General features: G+C 39.1%; 1 protein-coding gene across 1 annotated transcript; it reads right to left on the bottom strand.

The window, feature by feature from the left end:
- Positions 1–5,892: 5,892 nt before the first annotated feature.
- itgb3a (integrin beta 3a) lies at positions 5,893–17,312 on the bottom strand. Its single transcript, XM_085404478.1, has 15 exons — positions 16,981–17,312; positions 15,873–15,958; positions 15,206–15,410; positions 14,696–14,948; positions 14,387–14,549; positions 13,928–14,089; positions 13,745–13,840; positions 13,568–13,657; positions 13,319–13,453; positions 12,809–13,238; positions 8,906–9,128; positions 8,402–8,502; positions 8,049–8,165; positions 7,494–7,660; positions 5,893–7,114 (listed from the first exon to the last, which is right to left on the bottom strand). The coding sequence occupies exons 1-15, from the start codon at positions 17,114–17,116 to the stop codon at positions 7,049–7,051; spliced, it is 2,430 nt and encodes an 809-aa protein (XP_085260604.1). The 5' UTR covers positions 17,117–17,312; the 3' UTR covers positions 5,893–7,048.
- Positions 17,313–18,683: the final 1,371 nt, after the last annotated feature.

The raw sequence follows: 18,683 nt of genomic DNA, 5'->3' as shown, positions 1-18,683 counted from the left end.
CACACAGTAGCTGGTATTTTGGCCCATTCCTCCATGCAGATCTTCTCGAGAGCAGTGATGTTTTGGGGCTGTCGCCGAGCAACACGGACTTTCAACTCCCGCCACAGATTTTCTATGGGGTTGAGGTCTGGAGACTGGCTAGGCCACTCCAGGACTTTCAAATGCTTCTTACGGAGCCACTCCTTTGTTGCCCGGGCGGTGTGTTTTGGATCATTGTCATGTTGGAAGACCCAGCCTCGTTTCATCTTCAAAGTTTTCACTGATGGAAGGAGGTTTTGGCTCAAAATCTCACGATACATGGCCCCATTCATTCTGTCCTTAACACGGATCAGTCGTCCTGTCCCCTTGGCAGAAAAACAGCCCCATAGCATGATGTTTCCACCCCCATGCTTCACAGTAGGTATGGTGTTCTTGGGATGCAACTCAGTATTCTTCTTCCTCCAAACACGACGAGTTGAGTTTATACCAAAAAGTTCTACTTTGGTTTCATCTGACCACATGACATTCTCCCAGTCCTCTGCTGTATCATCCATGTGCTCTCTGGCAAACTTCAGACGGGCCTGGACATGCACTGGCTTCAGCAGCGGAACACGTCTGGCACTGCGGGATTTGATTCCCTGCCGTTGTAGTGTGTTACTGATGGTGACCTTTGTTACTTTGGTCCCAGCTCTCTGCAGGTCATTCACCAGGTCCCCCCGTGTGGTTCTGGGATCTTTGCTCACCGTTCTCATGATCATTTTGACCCCACGGGATGAGATCTTGCATGGAGCCCCAGATCGAGGGAGATTATCAGTGGTCTTGTATGTCTTCCATTTTCTGATGATTGCTCCCACAGTTGATTTTTTTCACACCAAGCTGCTTGCCTATTGTAGATTCACTCTTCCCAGTCTGGTGCAGGTCTACAATACTTTTCCTGGTGTCCTTCGAAAGCTCTTTGGTCTTGGCCATGGCGGAGTTTGGAGTCTGACTGTTTGAGGCTGTGGACAGGTGTCTTTTATACAGATGATGAGTTCAAACAGGTGCCATTCATACAGGTAATGAGTGGGGGACAGAAAAGCGTCTTACAGAAGACGTTACAGGTCTGTGAGAGCCAGAGATTTTCCATGTTTGAGGTGACCAAATACTTATTTTCCACCCTGATTTACGAATAAATTCTTCACAAATCCTACCATGTGAATTCATGGATTTTTTTTTCACATTCTGTCTCTCACAGTTGAAGTGTACCTCTGGTGCAAATTACTGACCTCTGTCATCATCTTAAGTGGGGGAACTTGCACAATCGGTGGCTGACTAAATACTTTTTTGCCCCACTGTATGTTAAATTATGGGTGCTTCATGCCAACTGTGGAAAATATAAATAGTAAGACAGCAGGAATAAATAAATAAAAAAATAGGAGACATATATACAACCAAGAGAAATGTATACAAAACAAGAGAAAGGCACACAATAGAAAAGGATCACTGGAGAACAAAGTTCTTGGAGGTAGTGCAAAGGACTTGGTCTTAGTATAGATTATAGGCAGATTTCCAGAGCTAAAAGAAATGTCACTCATGTTGCTGCACACAATTTATCACAAATCTAACAAATAACCAACAGGGGGTGTCATATTATCAGAAACTGAGCTACGTTTTCTTCCCAGAATAAAAGGTCCATTCAAACAATTCAATACACTAATGGTGCAAGGAAACAGAATAATAAAGAAACATTTTTGATAACACACTCATATATCTGATAGTAGAAACAAGGCTAGACACTGCAGTGACCCTTATGTGTTAAACTACAATACTTACCTATCCTTCAAAAGCAAGGGACACTAATTAAACACTCTTGCTTGATCAAGTTAAAACAATGTTCATGTAGGTGGGTGCTCAATTACTACCCGTACAACTGTGACTGTGTGATCACCTCAGGTTCCAACATCATAGTCAAACACACTGACAACACAGCGATAGTAGGCTTGATCTCAAATAATGATGAGTCTGTCTACCAGTATGAGCTCAACCACCTAGTGAGCTGGTATAAAGGGAATAACCTTCAGCTGAATGTCTGTAAGACCAAGGAGCCAGTAGTGGACAACACTAGAAAACAGCAGAAAAGCTTTCACCCTCTAAGCATAAAATGTGCCCATGTAGAAAGGGTGGATAACTTCAGAAACTCGGTGTTTACATTTCTCAGGCCCTGTCATGGTCCTAGCACATTAATCATCATCATCATCAACTTTATTTATAAAGCACTTTAAAACAACCACAGCTGACACAAAGTGCTGTACATTGGAACTGTAAAATAAAATTACATGAGATATAAATAAAAAACAAATAAAAGAAGAGTGAAATCATTAATTAAATAACTACTGCATTAAAAAAAGAAACTAAGTCTCACTGAGGTTAAAAGCCAAGGAATAAAAGTGGGTTTTAAGACGTGATTTAAAAGTGGACAGTGAAGGGGCCTCTCTAACATGCATGGGCAAATTATTCCATAATTTTGGAGCCACAATAGAGAAGGCCCTGTCCCCTCTGAGCTTCCTCCTGGATCTCGGTACCTCCAGGAGCAGCTGGTCAGCTGACCTGAGAGACCGACAGGGTATGTGGGGATGAAGAAGCTCAGAGAGGTAAGGCGGGGCAAGACTGTGTAGGCATTTAAAAACAAACATAAGAATTTTAAAATTAACTCTAAAAGACACAGGCAGCCAGTGCAGAGAGGCCAGCACGGGGGTTATATGCTCTCTTTTTCGAGTTCCTGTTAGGAGTCGTGCAGCCGCATTTTAAACCAGCTGCAGACGTGAGAGCAATAACTGACTGACCCCCACATAAAGTGAGTTACAGTAGTCCAGGCGGGAAGAAATAAAAGCATGGATCACTGTTTCAAGGTGCTGCCTCGAAAGAAAAGATTTTAGTCTTGCCAGTCGCCTTAAATGATAAAAACTGGACTTCACCACTGCTCTGATTTGGTGGTCCAATTTAAAATCACTGTCCAACTTAAAACCAAGGTCAGTAACAACAGATTTAAAATAGACTTCCAGGGATCCTAAAACAACAGAGGAGGACTCACAGGGACCACTGGGTCCAAACACCAACACTTCTGTTTTCTTTTTATTAAAATTTAAAAAGTTTCGAGCCAACCAAGCTTTAATGTCATCTAGACATGTCAAGAGAGGTTTTATGGAGATGGCATCCTTGCGTTTTAGTGTCAAATAAATTTGGCAGTCATCGGCATAACAGTGAAATGAGATCCCATGCCTTCTAAGGATAGAACCCAGAGGCAGTAGATACAGAGAAAAGAGCAGTGGCCCTAAAATTGAGCCCTGTGGGACACCACATGACAGAGGAGCAGAAGACGATTCGTAACCGAGAAGGCTGACAGAGAAAGTTCTATCTGACAAATAAGACCTAAACCAATTGAGTGCAGTGCCACCAATACCCACTACATCATGTAATCGAGAAATTAAAATATTGTGGTCTACTGTGTCAAAGGCAGCAGTTAGGTCAAGCAAGACAAGAACAACATGGTTACCAGAATCACATGCCAGAAGGATGTCATTAAAAACCCTTAGTAATGCAGATTCTGTGCTGTGAAGGGTTTTAAAACCTGACTGAAAAACCTCAAAGATTCCATTTTCATCTAGAAAATCTTTCAGTTGACTAAAAACAATTTTCTTTCATTAACACCCTGGTAAAGATAGCCCATCAATCCCTCTATTACCTCAGACAATTACAGACTCCTGACTGCTCAGAAACACTTGCAGCATGGAGATCAGTTTGAATGCGGGCATGACCACCCGGATGGGGAGCTGCACCCGATAGCACCATTTTGCCCTTAGGATGGTAATCCATACAACCTAAGCAAATAATAAATGTGAAATTTCACAAAGAACCAGAGATTCTCGCCACCCCAGCAAAAGACTATTTCATATGCTTCCATTAGTGATACAGTACCATGTGCTGGCTAAGAATGAGAATGAGCTTTTACCCTCTGGCCATTAGGCTGCTAAATGAGACGGTGACTTTAGCCCACCTCGACCACTACCTACCTACCCTCTACACATCTATTCATCTACACTCGACTATAGTTGCCCTACTAGTTATAAAAAAAACCCCAAACCAAAACATTTATTGTTTTCCAGTCTCTATTTGTGTTTTCCTCTTATTTATGCACAGTCAGACTTTAATATCCCTTTGTGTAGGGATTTGGTTTTCTCATTGCACTTGCATAATTGTGTGTGACAAAATAAACCTAATCTTGAATCCCCTGAGTGAGTTAGGTACATTTCTATGCTTAATGATTCATAAAAGAAATGGAAATGGTCAGGTACAAGGATTGGACTGAAGAAGAAACTGAGAAAGTTTTTGAAACACTTTTAGAAGGCTTGTAGAACTATTGCTCAAGACTGCTTTAAAAAATTAACCTGGATCCTTGGAAGCAAAATCTAAAGAAATGAGGGGTGGCTCAAGAGTTTTGTACAGTACCATAATTCCACTATTTCTGAAAGCAACATGTAACACAAGTACTGAAATTCAAATGCAATCATTTCTTGTTACTTTTGATTAGCATGTAATTACTGTGGCAAACACTGAATCATTTTTAACTCATTTTCATCAATCATTTTCTGCAAGACAGCAGGGTGTTACTTCACAGCTTTTTATTCTCCTAGTTTGTAGAGAAAATTTTACTCACGCCTAGCTGTGTTGATACAGGGATCACTATTAATCCTACCGCCTGTGTGACATCACAGCTTCACTAATCCTACATTCAGGTAAATATAATACAATAGAAGCAAATAATAAACATTCAACATTTTGTAACAGCTAAAACTGCATATAATGTTAGGCCAATTGTAAAGTTTACCAATTTTGAAATAAGCCAGAAGTTAAGATATAAACCTGCACCTGCATGTGGCTGTGAACAATTAAATTACAAGTGGGATAAAGTATCTAACCCGTTTTCCTAATATATGAAAACACAGTAAATTCAAACAATATATTGTTTATGTAAGGGTTGTAATTTTGTAATGTAGTGGTTGACATATTTGTCAGGCTTACCTTTTGACGTGTATGTGCATTTTGTGTTTCCATGTTCAGACTGCTTGTAGGGGAGAGCTGCCTTTTGTTTTGTGATCCTGTTATGGTTATAGGTTGTATATTTTGTTTCCTTTGGGTAAGTTTCTTTTATTTCTTTTATTTTCGTATCAGGGATGTTTTGTTTGTCATGTTGCCCTTGTACCCTCAGTCTGAACCAGAACTTTAACACTAGCAGACCATAAACCTTTGTTTTTTTTTGTTTTTTAAAATAATACCATTTTGACTCCTCCTTCATTGTTTTAACTTTATGTTAGTCCCCAACCCCTGGACTAGCCTGGGGACATAACAAAGCCAGGATATTGAAATGCTGAATGCAAAGCAGTTGAAAGCAGTACTGGGTAACAATTTGGATACTTGTAGTGATGACAGCAATATGTAGATAGAAGAGAAGTATATCATATTGCATGAACTGCATACTGTAGATATGTGAAAAAATATCCTGTGTGCTTCAAAACAGGAAGTGTTGACTAACTTGATAGCAGATAAGTTGTTGCAGAATATAGTTTCCAAAACACACATCACAGTGAAACTGTGTGCATGATCATAGCTAATTCATTATTAAAGTATTGCATAAAATCAAGTGACTATAGGCTTATTTTCTATTTCTTTGTGCAGGGATTTGATTTTCTTGCAATGCCTCCATAACAAAATCATTTTATTATTTTTCTTCGTATGAATAGAGTTGGGAGAAAACAAACAAAAACAATTAGCTCCTTGTTGAAGAGTGTATGAGTGAATGTTTATTGCAATTTCAATTATCTGTTTTAAGTCAGATCTTAATAAGCAAAAAATATATATACATTTTTCAAAGGAACACACAAGTGACACACAAAAGTTGCTTGAATATTTGTGTCTTCAACTTAACCGCTAACAACTTTAGAAGATGTGAAAAAATGCAAACATCCTGAGAGAACCACGAATGTAAAACCAAAATGTACGTCACATTTCAGAGAGGCTAAAAAGGTGTGGCACAGTGGTGGTCAGTAGAGAACTGAATCAAATCAGACTTACATTTACAAAAGCAAAGGTACAACAGAGCACAGAATAAGTTATATATTTTACAAAAGAAAAATATATATATAAAAAATCCCCAAAAGCACCAAAATAGAAGAAAATCTTTATAGAATTATGTTATAAGATTATTGAAGTGGCAATTTCTTTTTTGCATTTAACCTTCTAAGACCCAAACTTTTTCATAGCATGCATTTTTAATTGCTCTTTGCTATTTGGGCTGATTGGGACCTGATGAATGTAAAAACAAAGAATTATGTGATTTTATTTTTTACCTGATTTTTGTTTCTGGGAAAAATGAGATCCACATATGAGGACATTCACTTTAAATTTTGATAGAACAGTGGAACTATAATGTCCTCGTAAGTGGATATCAGGACCTTGTAGAGCAAAATTTAGTATTTTGGTCTAGAAAACCAAAATGTGATGTCCACATATGTGGACGTTCAGGTCCTAGGAGGTTTAAATACAACGTACATCCCAGACGTCACTATAAACTAGATCTGCAGTAGCTGCATTCTTGCAGTTTCGTTGCTGCTACTGTTATAACTGACTATTAGGAAAAAGGAGAAGTGGTAATGGGTGTACAGAAATATTCATCTTAAAAAATATTGCAGTGGTGGACACAATACCACAAAAATGAGAAACCACAGTAACAACCAATCTCCTTTTCTTAAATGCACATTTAGTATTTTAGAATACACCAGAAGTGAAACAGTGTAGAAACAGAATGACTAAGAACACAGCCATCTGTTCTTTATAACAAAACATTTTGTTTTGTTTTTTCCTTTTATATTATGTACAATCATTACATCAAGTTCTTGACCACATTAACTGCTTTTTCAGCTACAGTAGCTGGTCACATGACAGTGTACAGTATGTTCATTTGCAATCCATTTCTGTGCTGCTACATTCCCTCTTTGTCGTTGACCCCTGAGATTTTCCTCTTGGCCATTAGTCGTTAGTTTCCCCGATATGTTACATTGGTAAAGGTGGAGGTGGCTCCTTTGTACAAAGGATTGTTAGCCTATGAAAATAAAACAGTGGTGTTTACTTCAGCTCCATGGTGATATGTAACATTGCCATATGCAGGCTAGACTAGAGGGCAGATATATTCTGTTATTACAGTGTATTGGCATTACTTTACTTGTATTTAGAAAATCACTTTTCAAAACAAAGTTACAAACAAAGTAAGTGCTGAACAATAATAAAAGCAAGTAAAAAATGAATATCATGGAAACAATTTAAAATTCAAAAGAATAAATAAAAAGAAAAAAAAACCCTATACATATTCATGTTTGGGTCTTAAAATTGAAAAAAGATTTGTTAAAAGCACTAGAGGTTATAGAAAGCCAAACGATATTGCTTTTGTTGTACTCTGGTGTTTCAATGGAGTTATTTCTCACCGTATCCCATTTGGCTTTGGCTCTCTCCTCCTCAAACTTGGCAAACTCTCTGCGATCTTTGATTGTGACCAGCAGCTTCCATATGAGCAGGCCAACAAGGCCCAGTAGCAGAATGGCTCCAGCCACTGACATCAGCACCACCAAGATGTCAGCACCAGGCTGGCACTCTGACAGACATGAGAGAGGGAGAAACTGAGCTAATTCACAGTTTTTGGCACCATGTTTGCTAAGAAATGTAGTGCAATCAGAAGTTAAGCAATCAATGCAATCTGGTGAGAGACATTTCACAATTATTTGAAGCATCAATGCAATGTGTCTGAGTTTCTGTGGTGTGGGAGAGTGTGGATGTGGGTAACTGGCTGATCATGTGTTCTTTAGATAATAACACATTACAAGATGCACACACTGTTCCCCTGTTGCTATGGCTGTCCAGAAAAACAGACTGAAATGGAACTCAAGCACACACTATTCTCCCCTAATAATGTGCCTAAATTATAACGCTCAGTTCTCTGGCAGTTTAAGAATCCCATAAATGCACACAAACTTTCACAGTACCTGGTTCTTTCACGACGCTCAGAATGGATTTGCCGGCAACATCTACATAATACTGGAAGTGCTGCACGCAGTCGTTCTCATCTTTGTACGAGCAGTTTACTCCATTGCGTTTTTCCGCTTGTGTGGGACGAGATCGTGTGAAGATGAAGAACAACGTAATACATTGTTTTAAGGTATGTTTATGAGACTAAAGTATCGAGCAGTCCACAATACTCTTTGACCACAATGTTTTCATGAGGCCTCCAAATACTTTTAATTTTATTATGCTCATATGATCTGAAGCAGAAATACAACATTACCACAACAGGCCAGGATAGCAGCAATAAAGAGACTAGAAATGGTGGAGTTCTCACCCAGGTTATCCACTACTTCAATTTCATCGGTGCACATTCTATTACAACTGTTGTCTTTGATGTACTGTCCTCTCTTGAAGTGCAGACAATCGACACACTCCCTGCAAAAACAGTAAGTGGTTCACTTCGTATGCATTCAGCGGACATCACACATTACATCTCTTATACATGATAGCGTCTGCACTAAAAAATATGTAGGAGTAGTTTGTGTTATGAAATGTGGAAAACGTAAGCAAACGTGAGTTATTTGCAGAACATTATTTTGCCAACAACAGGTAGGGCCCTGAGAAGCCAAGTATGCTGTCTACACATAGGGATGATTTGATAATTGTTCAATAAGTTGATCAATCACTTACCCTAAAATTAAACAAGATATCTCACTAATCCAGTGAAATTGTTTTTAGGGTTAATCAATTTGTCCAAGGAAAATGTGTCTACATTTGGTTGAAAATTACAAGTTCTCATATGATTTTTCTGTTGTTTTTTCATCTCTGATTAACTCACTTTTTTAGCGTGCAGGCATCAGGGCAGGTGGGGCATTTCTCACAGGTGGCTCCGTAGGCACCAGGCTGAGTGCAAAGGCAAACTCCACAATCACAGATACCCCGGCTGCTGCACAGGAAACTACTGCTGGACATGCAGGTGTCTGTGCGCGTGGTGCAGTTGCAGTTTTCTCCTTTCCATCCTGCGTCACACTTGCACACCCCACAATCACATTTCCCGTGACCTGAAAGAATGAAAAAGAATGAAAAGCTAATTCTTTGTGGCAGCATGGTGATGCAGTGTCTAACATGGTAGAGGCACAGCAAAAAGATCCTGGGATTAAATATAGGTTTCAGCCTGACTGGCTAGACCTAGGTAGGTTCATTTAGGTCAAGGTGTGACTGTAAGGTGTGCACGTTTCTGTAAAAAGACAGTGTCATTTGTGGTATAAAGTGAGTTTTTGGTTAGACTATAAAAGTGCTCAAATTTATTCTGTAATACTTGAAATCAAAAATATACAGTTTAAGTGCACAACTACAAGAGGGACACAAACCTACAAAATACTACTTGCATAAATATAAATGAATCTGTGTGCACATTTGTCTGTGTGTATACTTACCTAATTAGTGTGCTTAGATAGGATGAGTGTTATTCTTCATGAAATGAATGCAAGGTCACTGTAATGTTCTTTGAAGGAAGTGGAATTAGAGAGTGAGTGTTTGAGAGAGAGATAAACCTTTATTAGACCCACTCGTGGGAAATTTGTTAGAAAAATGACCAGAACTAGCATGAAACAGTAGTACATGCAGAATCCAATTGCTAAAACTTCAGTTAAAAATTACGAGAAAATAAAGATGAAATAAGAAAGAAGCTCAGAAATGAGCAGAGCTGCTGTAACAGGCTGCTGCACATGGGGGGCCCCAGAAGTAAAGAGTGTATGTACTATGTTTTAAGTGATGTGGTTTTATTGCTTAATTGTTTTAGGTCTATATTTAGGTCTTCATTGTCATTCATTGTAAAAAATGATAACTTTGCCTCCTTTGTCATGACCTTTGCTTGAACTGTTTTGTTTAAATAATAAAAAAGACTAGTCAGCGTTTGAAAACAATCATCTGTTTCAGATTTCTTCCCACATCATTCTAATCTTCCCTTGAAAATGCTGCTGTGTTAAGCAATAACTTGGTAGCTGTTTTTGCATCTGAATTACTCAGCAATGGGAGTCACGCATTTCCCTTAATCATCCCCACTGTGAGAAGGGCAGAAAATGTTCTATTGTGAAAGTACAGTTTAATGATTCCTGATCCCATCGGGCAAGCAGGCACACATAGAGTGACACAAACATCCTCAGATGTTGTGAAGCACAGAAAGCATGGAAATACCCAGTCATTTTAGGAAGCTGTCATCCATTTCCTGAGAAGATTGGTTGGTGAGCTTTTCTTCCTGCATTACTGTGCAACACCCCACATCAGCACATTACACCACCTTGGATATTATTGCAGAGCTCCAGCGACAACAGGGTAGGAAACTAAACTGGCATTGGATGATTATGAGCCAAGCGAGTGAGTCACAATCCATCTGGATCAGACAGGGGGAGTGACTAGTGCTGAAAGATCACAGAAGGTGTAAGGGTAACTAATTCCAGAGCTCAAAACAAATCAACAAAGCTTCGACAAACAATTCCACCGTGTTCACCCTGTCAGCTGAGGCTTTTCTTTTTAAAATGTGTTTTAAGCAGGGCTGTCCGTGTTAATGGTTAACAATTTCACATATAAAGCCCGGCGGTGGAGTTGTTGTGTAATCTTTCTCAGTAACTCTGTCAACAACATAAGAGCTGAGATATGTATAAAGGCTTTGGAAACAAGAAAAATGCTTTGAGTCACAAGTTAGTTTTTGTTTTTCTCTACACAACACTTAATAGGAGTCAGTATTTGTGCTGCTTTCATTAACTGAAAGATGATTCACAAACATGAAAAGGGGTTTTTAGTTTTACATCATGCTCATTTCTTTGTGAGCAAGCACAATAATTCAGTCAATTAAACAAATCCCAGAGCACAGGTTAATAGTGGGGCCACGATAACAGGACAAGGACAGGGACAAAGACAGAGTACTAAAACATAACCTTACATTGTTGGAGAACAAGCGGAAACAGAATCTAGTAACGTGTACTGATGAGGAAAGGTAAAAAAACAAAAATCAGCAGAGGAATGCAAACTTTGCTGTAGTCTCCTCCCTCCTATTTGTGCTCCCTGGGGCTGTGCTTGCTGGCTCCTGTTCTTGAGCCCTGAAACAGCTTCATATCAGTAGGAGATCTGCACACCCACAGGGAACGTCACAGAGATTTAACTTTTTTTATGCCCTGTGTCGTGGTAGCTTCAACTAAGATGCAGACAAGGGACACTCATGCTTTAAATACCACTTCTGCACACTGCGGTTTAGCACTAATGCTCTATAGACTGACTTACACCAGTGCTGGCTTTGTGTCTGCAAAAGTTAATCTTCCTTAAGAAAGAACCTGTGTGAGCATTTGCCTTGTTGACACAAGTATGTCACATTTGGATATCAGCTTGGCAATGTATGTTTATTTCAGGTAAAACTTGATTCCAGAGGATGCATGCCTAATTTGGGGCTTTCGTGTCATATTTCTGCACTTTACTGAAAATTACAGTGGACTACTAACTGTCTCCAATTTCAATAATATACTTTAAAAAATGTGGGTGACTGACTAACATCTCTAAAATGGATTTTTCTTACACGTCCTGTAATGAAAGCTGACAGGATCTTTCAGGCTAACTTATTGTGTCTGAATGCACTTTCTTATAGCTCCATGAAGTTTGCTTGTAAGTACGTGATTCATGGTATTCGCGTCCTCATTACCGTAGAAAGAAGAGGTACCTCAGTAACACAAGTCCGTGTACTTGACATGTTTACTCCAAAGTTTGAGTAAACGCAGAATGAGTACTAACCCTAATAGGAAAAGTTTCCTTATTTCTTTTAAAGAGCAGTTTCCTGTTCTACTATTAGTCATACTCCTTCTTACCAATCATAGAGCCAAAATGCTGCAACAATAAATTACTCAAGGACAAAGCTTACTAAAGTTTTATTATTGTAATTGAGTAACTCTGTAGTGAGTTGCACCAACTTGCATTTGGGAATGATAGAGATAGCAATTGCATATCACAAAAACATAGCAGTAAATGGGTGTGTTCTCTGACTGGCCTTCTACAGAGCACAGACATAATATTTGCAGGTCTGACAAAGCGTTGGTCATTTGATAAGTATGATTGCTTATGTTTAATAATTTTGTACTAATTTACATGTCTGTTATAAGCAAGAAAAGACTGTCTTAATGATGGCACAGGCACTTTAAGTAGCCTAGTTTTTTGGCTTATCTACCTATGTAATAGGAAAACTATGTAAACCAACTGAGATATGTTTATATACAAAGAGAGAAAGGAAGAAAGCATACAACAAAGCCTCAGAGCAAGGAAAGAAAAGGGAAGAGAAACTTCATTTTTCCTGCTCTTAGTGAAGAAAACAGCTTTTAATATGATATAATATTATCTTGTGTATCTTTAGTGCCCTGCAGGTAGTTCAATGCCCATGATTTGATATTTTCAAAAGCTGATTGAGTGAAGGGGGATTTTGTGTAAATCCCCAAATCAGCATGGAAACATAACCACAAAACTAAGAAAATATGCTTGATGTTTTAATAACCTGGACATTTTTGCAAAGTCTCTAGAATTTCTCTAGATCCTTACTACAGACTTTTTAAATGTCATGATTTTAGAATAATATACTTGCACATACCACTGCAGGTTTACTTTGATTTCAGTTTGTGCATCAGGTTTTGTGCTATTGCAAAATGTTAAACTGATGGTTTAAGATTTGACGATAAAAAAAAAACAACAACGACAATTTACTCACCAGAACACAGAGCTCCTTTAAAGCGCAGACAATTGAAGTCATCGCATTGACAGTACTTTCCCCACACCTGACCAAACCCTCTTGTATGACACGAGCACTGTCCACACAGACAGTTGCCTCTTCCACTGCAGATTGGGCCCTCTGGTTCCCGGATGCAGTTGGCATTATCAGATGGACTGTAGTCTTCAAGTGAGCACTCACAATGCGGGCCCAGCCGACCTGGGTGACACTGACAAACACCACAGCTGAAGGTCCCGTTGCCGTTGCTACAGAGGGGGCTGTTGGCTTGTGCCTTTGCCTCACACTCACAACCACAGGCAAAATCCACCGTAACCTCAAGGGCATCTTTGAAGCCAAGAGGTTTGATGGTAAAGGTGCGACTCTTCTCCTTAGGACAGCTCCGCAACTGAGCCTCAACACTGAATGACACCTGAAGAGGAAGAAATGCCTCTTTGATAGTCTGTGTAGAAATACTGGATGCATACTGAAGATTCCTGAACCGTTACTTACTGTGTCTCCAATCTTGAGGCCAGTACAGGACTTAATTCCGGGGATGACCTCTCCATTTAGACAAGTGGCGTTGAAAGAAAGATTTAACTCCTCTGGGACATTCAACAGCTCCAGCTCCACTTTAGACCGAATTTTCTGCTCAGATTAAAGGTATAAATCACATATTGGTTCTAGTGTACCTTTACAGATCAAATAGACAACATTATTTTGCAAATTCTACTTGTCTTTCCAACCTCAAAAACTCCTTACCGCATATGCCTGCTCAATTAGGTGAATAACATTCCCAGAATCACCAGACAGAGTTCCCACGGTTGTGCCTGGAATAAGCTTACTGTATTCCTGGCAATAGAGACATGGTGGTAAGATAGTGAAAGTTTTTTACAATAGTAAATTTATCACGTGACACAAGCAGTCCATTTTCCTTACATCGTAAATTGGTATCACTTCGTTGGTCACAGCAAAAACTAAATTTATGTTGTTTGCGGTCATTTTTTCCGTTAATAGCCCCAAAGAGGGATAGTCCTGGAAGACACCAGAAGAACATAGTTTGGAAAAGCAGCACTTTGTCCAAAAACATTTAAAATTATGCATTTAACTGTCTCTCTTTACCAGCACTGTAGATTTGTTGTAAAGATTGTCACTATCAAGGTGACACTCTCCATCATTCGGTTGGACAACACCAGCTATGCGCGCATCCAGAGCAATATGAGTTTTGGCATCAGTGGTAAACACCAGAAGATGTGACGCATCCGGACGCCAGCCAATCTTATCCTAATTATGATGGATACACAAATATAATATAAAATATAATATAAAAAGTTAAATATACCATAAAAAAAAGATAAAGCATACAGCAAATGTATAATTAAGTTGAAAAAACTACCAATATGTGTTAAAAAAAACTCAAAAGGAGCTGATAATAGAAAAGTATATGTTTAGAGACTTATGTGTATATAACATCAGCTAATAGGAAAAGAAAACATTCTTTTTCTTTTCCATAGGGTCATACTGTGTTGCAAAATCTCTGAGGACGTGTATCTGTAGTTGACATATTTATGCTATTTATACCTTGCACACCACCGCCTGCATGACAGCATCAAATCCACCCTCTGGAGCATCCCTGTTTCTCGATATCTGCTGTTTCCTCACCTCCTCAGTGAAACGAGATACCTTTTCTGTCAGTGACAGCACATTCTTGAAACTGAACTGAGCCTGGCATTGTACACCAATCCTGTTTATATTAAGCGTGAGATAGTGGGAAAGTGAATCAGTGAAAAAGGAAAATCAATTTCAAGTTGCTAAACACATCTGGTAGAAAAATCTCCACCAGAGCTCCTTATCTACTTTAAACCTAACAACAGCCTGCATCATACCTACCCATAGCACGGATTACTGATTGCCTGTGAAGGAAAAGTGTACATGTATGGGGACATAGTCTTGTCCACAAAGGCCCCAAACCCCATATGCAGGTTGCTTGTTTTTTTGCCCATGGCTGCAGCAAGATCATTGCCCAAGGTGACGAGGCGAGCCAAGTCATCGTTCATTGAATATGAGAGATCCATCAGATAGTAGAGGTCCACGGGATAATCCTCCACCTGTTTCACAGACACAGTGAAACGTTTGGCATCACCTGAGGGGAACAAGAAGAGGACCACAGGGTTGGACAAGGGACAGAGGATAAAACTGATTAACTACACAGCACAATTAACTCAAAAGGTGTCTACTACCAGGAGAAAAAGATGTAATATTAATATCAGTTTACATCCGTCATGCTATTTCTACATGTAGAACAATAATAATGACTCTTTATGGCTGGTTGCATAATGGTGCTGTTGCATGTATCTCCTGATCTTTATACAGATGATATCTGGTTGGGTGTTAACATACCTAGTCTTAGAGTCATCTGGAGTTTTTGAGGCTTGATCTGAGTAACATCTTTAGCTGTTCCTGATGCCTTGTCACTAAGCGGCACATCCTGCTGAATAGTGAGGGTGCTGGAGGGAAACTCCAGTGACGCTGCGCTGCATCCTTCTTTCAGTAGATTCTCTTTTAGGTCACAGCGAGATTTGCCAGATGCCCCTTTCCCAAACTCCTGAAACAATCACAGCCATTCTGTTGGGCCTTTTGCATTCATTAGTTAATTTAATGTATATAATACAACAGTAAGTGGCTCCATAGTGTAGTGGTTTATACATTTTCTTAACAAACAAAAGAACCCCAGTCTCCAGACATTATGATGAATCCCTTTAGGCATCTGGATGTTAACCCCCCCCAACAACAAAAACAAAAAACAACAACAAGAAAATTGCCAAACAAATAACCAATATCTGTGGAGGTGCCTGTCCTGGCTATTTGGACGCAGCAGGACAATTTTCTCTTAATTATGCTTGAGAGCCTAGGGTGTATATCTGTGTTGACTAGGTACCATGAAAAAGCTTTAGAGGGTGATGGAATGAAGCAAGCTGGTGGGGAATGAGATTTCAGTTCTAACTTGCTTCACTGAGGAGTGAGGGGGAGGAGTGAGTAGAAACCGTGTCTATGTGTGTGTTTTTACCTCCTGAGAACACCATGCACAGCTCGGGTGAACAGCCAGACACTGTTGACATGTTGTGACCCCTCGTGATGTGCATACATTGGAATCTGTGAAAATGACACCCAGAAAAATGTAAAAATACATGCAATACTATAGAGTATAGTGTCTTTCTAACTTTCCAACCAGTTTGTTGACTGGTTTTACACGAAGTAGCACTAAGATGCTACTTAGCTCTTTTCAGATACTATAAGATTCTAAGTGTTTGATACAGTCTAAGAGGATATAATTAAATTCTTCAAATTGAGTTGAATGTGTAAAAAGTTAGAAGAATAATGAAGTCCACTCCCTTTTCAGTGCATTCTCTTGTGAGGCCTTTGGGTGTGGCTGATTGTAGATTAACACTGAAACACGGTCAGCAGTGACAAGTTTGTTAAATGTGAGCTAAAGTAAATGATCTGAGAGAATAAGCATTATATAAAAACATGACCTAAGTTCATTCAGTTCATAAATAAGTGCCAATAAGTAATTATAGTCAGACATAGTCAAAGATCATCTCATGTAAATGCACTTGCTTACTACACTCACCTGATTGTATGTTGCTTTTCATTCACAAAACTTAAGTTCATTCATTGATTGGCTTTGTTTTGTAACAAGCAAAAATGATCATCAGTGAAATCAAAAGTTAGTGTGAGTGCTAAGGTATTTAAGTTGAACTGATGACAAGTGAAAAGAAAAGAAAAGAAAAGAAAAGAAAAGAAAAGAAAAGAAAAAAATATTAGTTAAGTTGAAATAATGAGCGTTATAATGTGGAGTACAGAGAAGCCAGAGCAGGTCACCTTCCAATGGGACACACATCCCGACTATTTTCACTCCCTTATAAGGAGAGGTGGCGAAAGCTACGAGGAAGCAGCGCAATTACAGATCCTAAACAGCAGCGCCTATCTAGTTAAGATATTCAGCTGCGGTTTTATTTTTCCTTTTCAGAAAATTGTAGGTTATTAAATAACTGTGATCACACGCACATGTATCGACTTTATGCTTTCAGAGACATGAGACAAAAATACACATCGGCAGGTGAAAAAAAAATAGCCTAAGGCTGAATAAAATATTATTCATTAAACCATCTTACCGCAGACGTTTGATGCTGTGGACAAAAGGAGAACCAGTATAGCTAGACGGTCTGTTAAAGTCCCCATGACTGGACAGCAAATGAACCGGGATCTGAAGTGAGTCGTATGTGTCTGTGCAACTTCACGCTTCCTCATTCTGCATGTTAGGTCATAACCCACCGCCTAATACTGTAACAAACTCCCATCCACAGTGTGTACAGTATTTGTCCCGTGACATGTTTAGACTGCTCTCTTAGTTGTTTGATAACCATCGGTGCTGATGGATTACTTGCAGGGTTACAAGAGCAACGAGTGTCGTCAGAAATCAAGCACACAAATCCTTCTTCATTTCGCAGAAGTAGAGAAAGTGACTCATCGGACTGAAATTAGGAGTCTTTGTACCTTCTAGAGACATTTCTTAAGCAGGTCTGCAGAACTCTGAAAGCTGTGGCTCAAACAAGTGATGAAATGAAACCGTGATTAGATTTTGAGAACATCAGCGGTTTGGCAACGCTTCATAAGAAATAAATACATTTTTAGTTAAATATTGCTTTTGGTGGAAATGATATGAGGGACGTCAAAGAGAATTCCATCAACAGAATAAAATAGCTCTTCACTGTCGTTGTACACGTGCAACAAAATTGCGCTAATCACTAGATTATTATACTCTAAGAATGGTCAACTTTTGCAAAAATGCCTATAAAAAAGAGTTCCCACCAGAATGAATGCATTATTTTATCACTTGCGAGTGTGAGCTTACAACATAGACTACAAATGCCTATTAGTCAGAAACCTGAACTGCAGTGGCAGACTACAAGTTTAAGCTTTACAAAACAAAACTGCTTAAAGTGGCTGTTAAATCCTGTTAAATGTTATTCGCTTTGCATGCCTTCATGCCCTCTACTGGACCGACAGGAGTACAGCATATAACAGTCGCCTCAAAATGTGAAATGTGTTCTGGCAAAACTAGAAACACATGACATATCATGTGGGGTTCTATAAGATTTTATAGAATCCCTAAAAGAGAAAATAGAGTAAATGGCGATAGATTAACAGCAATAAGTAAGTGGCAACTACTTGCAGGCCTTTCCTGATTTTGTTTTAATGTCTGGCTTTGCTTCAAGCTATTATTAAAAGTTCACTAGAGACTTGAGTTTCACAGCTTCATGCCACGGAAGACCTCCTTCGATTCCAGTAAATGTTGGAGCACTTGGACATGTGCCAGCTTCTATAACAATCGAACAAGTAAGTTACTTAAATAAATACATTTTAAAAATGAGGAAGAAATTGGATAAACAATTTCCTACAGAAATCAACCCTGGGAAGTCTGTGGTGGCAGCGGTGTGTTTATGTATGGTCGTGCTTGTAGAAGCAGACAATGCTTCTTATCTGAACATTTGTCCATTTATTGAATCTTTATCCCTGTGTCCCGTTCTTAATCTCTGTCTGGTTGCTAAGATACTGCTATCAGTGTCCAAGAATTGCCACTAGAAGAAATGACAGAAATAGAGAAATGAGTAGAAAAGCTATAATAGTTAACTGTTCTACTGGTATTAAGCTGTGGGTGTGGGTGCAGTGTGCAGGTAATACACTGCAGGCAATGAAAACCAAACTTCAGTATTGACTGATTTGGATCTATTGGCTCTAGAGCCATCTGTGGAGATTTCACCCACAGATGAGTGACATATTGGGATGAGCATAGCGCCAGTTGTCCTGAATAAAA

Source organism: Rhamphochromis longiceps, linkage group LG4, assembly GCF_057381845.1.
Source record: "Rhamphochromis longiceps isolate RC_006_pf linkage group LG4, R_longiceps_female_GT1.1, whole genome shotgun sequence".
NCBI classification, from domain to species: Eukaryota; Metazoa; Chordata; class Actinopteri; order Cichliformes; family Cichlidae; genus Rhamphochromis; species Rhamphochromis longiceps.
Note: the sequence above shows the minus strand (reverse complement) of the source record. Positions and strands in the feature narration are given on the sequence as shown.

Excerpts from the sequence above, each read along its gene's own strand:
- itgb3a (XM_085404478.1), bottom strand. The coding sequence starts at position 17,116 with ATGAGGAAGCGTGAAGTTGCACAGACACATACGACTCACTTCAGATCC. Across the intron at positions 14,090-14,386 it reads TGCAGGCGGTGGTGTGCAAG|GATAAGATTGGCTGGCGTCC; the intron begins GTATAAATAGCA and ends CATCATAATTAG. Across the intron at positions 8,166-8,401 it reads TGAAGTAGTGGATAACCTGG|CGGAAAAACGCAATGGAGTA; the intron begins GTGAGAACTCCA and ends GTCCCACACAAG.